At 34.7% G+C, this 6,000-nt stretch overlaps 1 protein-coding gene across 1 annotated transcript; it reads left to right on the forward strand.

Moving 5' to 3' along the window:
• The first annotated feature begins 3,257 nt into the window (after window positions 1-3,257).
• LOC137385760 (DNA-directed RNA polymerase III subunit RPC9-like) lies at window positions 3,258-3,662 on the forward strand. Its single transcript, XM_068072303.1, has one exon. The coding sequence runs from the start codon at window positions 3,258-3,260 to the stop codon at window positions 3,660-3,662; it is 405 nt and encodes a 134-aa protein (XP_067928404.1).
• Window positions 3,663-6,000: the final 2,338 nt, after the last annotated feature.

Below are 6,000 nucleotides of genomic sequence, written 5' to 3' on the forward strand. Positions count from 1 at the left end.
ATAGTTTTCTTTATCTAGCTTGCCAAAATTTCATTAATATTCAAATGATGCAAAAACTTTTTAGTTTTCTTGTGGTGTTCTCATAGTTTCCAACAAAACCTGTTCACAAACAGCTTTTGCTGAAATGGCATGATAGACTTGTTAAATTGGTCGGTATTCAAAAAACGAATTTCTGATACTATAAAGCCAGTATCAAACAATAATTGACGCATATAAAGTATTTAAACTTTAGCATTGTAATATATATTATATATTTAACTGTCTCTATGAGTCTTGAACTATAGAAGTTTCTGTAAGTTTATATCTTAAATGAAATACTAGATATAAATTTTACCATCAAAACTGTCTGCCACAAATAATTTATCACAAATTTAACAAACACAAAATATCATTTATTTTAAGTTACAAGCATACTATAAAAACAATTTTAAAGAAAGGTTCAATAAAAAAAGTCTTACAGGCTTATTTTATCGCTAAGCGATTTGCTCTCGCCGATAAACAAAAAGCTTTTACCGAGAAACCCTAATATTAGACTCGCTACTGAATTACAAAAAGTTAAAACTTACAAACCTTTTATTAGTGCAGCAAAACCGACGTCAATGGGGTGTATAAAACGCAAAAGCGAGAGCCTGCGTTCCAACAGTTAATTTATAGAGAATATTGAACTGTTCGACGTAATGTGCACGTTTATTTAAACTCCGCTTTAGACACATTCCATTAAAAGAATTTTGCGAATGAAAACGAGACCCTGCACACTAATTACTACTTGATAAATATTATGTAGTATGGTGTTAGAGTTCAGCAAACGTGGCATTAACGTCGTAGAATATATGGTACGTGTTACATGGCACTTATAAATTACCTTTATCTTCGATTAAGCGTGCAACACAAATCATCCACCTAAAATCGGTAGGCTGGTCCACGTTTCCCTCGTAGACGGCTGTGCTGGATTCTCGCATTAAGGCAATATCTTCTTTTGCCTATGCAAATGTTGTCGGTCAAGTTTAGGCTCAAACATTTAATTCACAACAGGTGTTAAAGCTTTATAGATGCGTAGCCTAATTATATGCCTACTAGCTTCATCCATGTATTGTTGATACTAGTGGTCGAACAAAAAAGTTTCTACTTTTCAAATTGTTTAGGTTTAGGGAATGTTGGTTGTTAAAATACATTTCAATGAAACTATTATTGCGCTGGTAGCTTGAATGGTCGTTGGAAGGAATTGACACCACTTAACTATACTGCTTTTTCTTGTGTTCAAAAGGTGGCGGACATCACCAACCAACTTGGTGAATTATTTTAGTAGGAAAAATTGACGGCTTCAACTTTTCAAGTCTTCAAAATAGTTGCTTTGTTAGTTTACTAGTGGTACTACAAGTAAGCAGCGAGTGTTAGAACGACCATGCGTCGGAATGAATAACAAAGTAAATGCAATATCATTATGTTTAACATTAATATTGTACATAACTTATATTTAAGTTATAACATTATATTTACTACCTTTCACAAAGGTCGAAGATTTCAGAAATGGTGTTCGATATAGCTAAAATGAGTGCCTAACGAGTTGTGGTTTTGCGACTCCACCTTAAGTATTGCAGTGCTTTGTTGAAATCCAATTCAAATAAATGGCCAAATAGTGACATCGCTTTGTTAGAGCACCATATGTAGTTAGTTCTCGGCAATGTGCGTGTGGTAGTATAATAAGCCTTTTTATGACTTGTATAAATTTATCTTGAACTTATAGTTAAATTAATAAATCAAAGCAGTGATGAAGGTGTGCATCATTGATAACTTTGTTAATGTCATTTATATCTTGCAAGGCCACATCCACATCCTAATAAAAAGATTGTTTGGAAATAAAACATTACAAAACTAATAAATAGTTTGTAAAAAAGTGCCAAATGCTTCGCAGTGTATGATAAAATGTACACATTATAGACAGGGTACAAAAATGAGTTGCCTCAGCTGAAAGAATAATATTGTCTTCTATAATAAACCAAACAAAAATGAATGTCAGAAACTGTTCAAGCCAATCTATATATATATTTCTCAAAGTTGGTCTGTGTGTCGTTCTAGCTATAGCTATTGAAATCTTGAAATAAAGAATCCGTATCGCAAAAGATTTGATATCAGAACCTCTTGTTCACCAGTCCAACACTTGACTAATAAAGCCACCTGAGCTTGATAGATTCGCTAGGCAATGTATGTCGGTATATGGGAGCAAATACGCTACCGCTTGCCGTCACGACGAAAAGTTATAGCGTAACATCATGAGAAACGGTAGCTCTTACTAGTAAGCTTACTCAAATTATCCATTGGCACTGTGCCAGGCTAATAGTAAGTGGCAGGCAACTCTTATTACCTCTCATTGTTTATAAGCTGATTTTTAATACCCGGGCAACGCCGGGTAGCACAGCTAGTCCATATTAAATTTGTAAATTGAATCCATCTCAAATTTTGATACTTATTGGAATGGATGTTTAAATAGTAACCCAAAAGCCAGTCAATTCAGCCTCGCTGCTGTTGATTCTTGATAAATTAGACATTTTTTCTCAGCAATCATTATTCTAAAATAGAACCATTCCAATAGCTGTGACAAAGCCCGATGGTAGATTGTCCGATATATAATTGAATGTGCGTGTGCTGCAGTTCTAGCCCTACCACCACCAGATGTTGCTGGTACTACACTTGGGGCTCTTTTCAAATTTTGGTGAAGCTTGTACATTTAATGCTGTAAATTGCTCACTCTGGCAATTTAAGGAAGGCGTATTAATGATCTGTAGTAATACATGATGCAAAAGACTCATCTGTATGATAGAAGCATGATGATGCATGACTACAGGTGTAGGCAAATGGGTATTGAAAACTTGCTGTACTATTCAAGCAAGTTTAGCTTATTAGTCTTAAAAAATTGAAAATAGTTTGAACATATTGGAAAGCAGCATTGTGGAAAGAGATTAGAAAAAGGACAAGGGGGAACAAAGAGACAGTTGCCATTTAAGTCATTTAATTGTTTCCGTTCAGCGAAAATAGTTTGAGGCTGATCAGCGATTATAACATATTTTTGTAGGAAAGTTCTATTTTAAATACAACTTGGTGTTATATTTTGAATGATACACAAAAATCTCTTTATTAAACATGCTTTACTGATCAATTGTACTCCTTGTTTTAGGTGTGCTTTGCTATAGTAGCTGTAACTTGGGGATTTGTACTAGCTGCTACTTTACAATCTTCAATACCTGCACTGGAGGGGTGGTATGGAAGTTGTGAATGAATGTAAAGCACTTTTGAGTAACCAAGAAGTGCTCGAGCTGTTGGAAGAAATTCAGCCTCGAAGGAAAGGTTCTGCAGTGGTAACTGGTCAGCAACAAAATCTTGCAACTATTTGTTATGAAACTATCAAATACCTTGAGAAAACCGCTTGCAAACACCAAAACAAAAAAGTTGTTCAGGAGTTTGTGCGCAAACTAGAACCCTTCAAATTAACCAAAGCCGAGAAGCTTCAGCTGCTAAACCACCGACCAACGACAGCAGTAGAGATACAATTGTTGATAGAAGAAAGTGAGGAGAGGCTTACTGAAGAACAAACAGATACTTTATTGGATATAATAGCAAATAGCTTACCTGCGACCACCGAAACTGAGCCTATGGAACAAAACTAAACAGTTTTAGCCAACCTGTTTATAGTTAATTTGACTGTACACATAGAGCTGGCCACTGTACTTGTCTAATTGATCCAGAATGATGACCGATGTGGATGAGTGGGGTTATTGGTATTATTTGTATCTGCTTCCTGTTACCGTAGAAGTGTTTCTGTTTTGTTGGTTAGTAACTTGGATAGGTAAAAACTTTTTTACTAACAATTAAATGCAGTGGTTCACACTATTTGTATATTTAGACTATTACATAGCATACTGCTAGTATGTGTTTTTCAAGGATTATTACACATATATTGCTTTGTGGCAGAGTTGAAAGTTAGAAAGTGTATATTCACCTACTGGTACCATTCCAATAAATCAATGTCATTTCATATTACTTTCTGGGTTGCAATGTTTGCATACATGCACAACTTTATATTGTATTATCTCATATCAAATGGCATGTCCAAATAGTTGCAAGTGCGTGTGGTTATACAACCTACATGGTATAAGTGGTATCTAGTTCATTACCTGGTGAAATTTCACATGGTTATTTACGAAGGTTATCACATAATTGATATGTTCAGTGTGTATTCTAGCAACAAATGACAACATGGTACTGCATAAAAGGCAGATGATAGTTTCATGTCAGGGTTGTTTGGCATAATACCACAAAACCTACATGTAGGAGGGTTTGCTGACATTTAGCATTCGCTAGTTACTGTGGAATAAAACTCGTATTTTTTAGATTCTTTGATGTTATGGGTTCAATCATTTACTCTTACACATTCATGATTTTGAAATATAGTTGTTATGGCTACATGTACATATACAATGTTAGGGAAGGCGGGGTAAGTTGTGCCAGTATTCAGTATTTTCGGCCTAAAATTTAAGTATTTGAAGATATTTTACTGAGAGTCACAGCTACTGTACACATTAACCTTGCAAAGCTTTTAAACATAAGCACTAATGATTAGCAGCAAAATATTTTGTACAATTTACATTTTTGTAGCAGTTTATAGTGACACAACCTACCCCGTTAGTGGGTCAGTTGTGCCACCCAACCGAATGGCCTGGGGTAAATAGTGCTAGGTAAAAAATGCCCAATTTAACTGCAAGTGTAAATTTTAAAATAGGTTTATTATTTAACCCAACTTCATAGCATATAATATTAGTAAAAAACCTGACTTATATTTTCAGATAGCATAGAATAGCATCAAAAATGCCTGTTTACTCTATCATAAAGCCACTTACTGCAGATGAACACCAATTCTGACTACTTCAACATTTTTTGTGCCGGCTATTGGTCTCTGCTGTAAGCTCCGCCATATCCTTGTTATCTGTGTTAGATTCAACAACAGTTTTGGGTTTTCGTTTCATTCCTCTGTTTGTAGGGTTGCTTGTTTGCTTTTGGTTTTTTTTATCATGCTGTTTTTGTTCTATTCAATTCTTTTCAGGTGAGTTCGTCAAAATTGTGGCCGGGAAGTTTTTTTTCTGTTTGTTTGTTTATGCAGGCCTGCCTTTGAAAGAGGTAACATTTTTTCTTGAGTTATGCGAAAATGCCAACATTTATTGAAACTTGAGGTGTCTCTGAAATAATCTCATCTCTTTGATCACTAGAGTTGCTTGATCCAGCTGCATCATCTTTTGACAAAGATTGGTCTGTTACCATATTTGCAGCAAATACAGTCAAACATGGATAACTTGAACTTCACGGGACCGAGCGAAAGTGTTCAAATTATCAGAGCGTTCAAGTTATCAGAGCACTGTCACAAGTCCATGTATTTACTTATTTATTAGTAGATACATGTACATATACAAACTATAATATAAATCAAAAGCATAAATGGCTTGTTTCAAATTAAATGCTTCTAATGTAAAGTTTAAAACGTTTTTTATCAAAAAGTATAGAGATTTTTCTATCATTTGAGATTGGTTTGTTGTTTGAGGTGATGTTATGCCAGGACGTTTTTTAGATTGACATTGGCAAAACTTGATCGTTGTTGAAATGCTCAAAAGAAAAGACATCTTTTTTTTTTAGCGTTTTACCCACGATCAATTTTGCCGATTTTTCTTGAAGTCTATGCAAAGCTTACCTCACTTTTAACCATGAGGTCAACAGAACACTATTTTCTCATAAAAACCTCAATAAATAATATTCACAAACAAACTTTACCTCGCTTACGAAGGGCGATCGCTAAGCGGATGTTTGGTATAAATCAAATTTCACCAAACCTTTAGAAAAGTCGTTGACAAAAATATTTTGCCGATGGTGGTAATAACGACGCTTATGAATTACGAAAAGTTGAGGTTTACCTCTATGACTTGGAATAAAGTCATTTTCTAAAGCGATAACAACCGT

The sequence above is a fragment of the Watersipora subatra genome, chromosome 1 (assembly GCF_963576615.1).
Source record: "Watersipora subatra chromosome 1, tzWatSuba1.1, whole genome shotgun sequence".
In the NCBI taxonomy this organism is placed as follows: Eukaryota; Metazoa; Bryozoa; class Gymnolaemata; order Cheilostomatida; family Watersiporidae; genus Watersipora; species Watersipora subatra.

Coding starts and splice junctions, on each gene's coding strand:
- LOC137385760 (XM_068072303.1), top strand. CDS start 3,258: ATGGAAGTTGTGAATGAATGTAAAGCACTTTTGAGTAACCAAGAAGTG.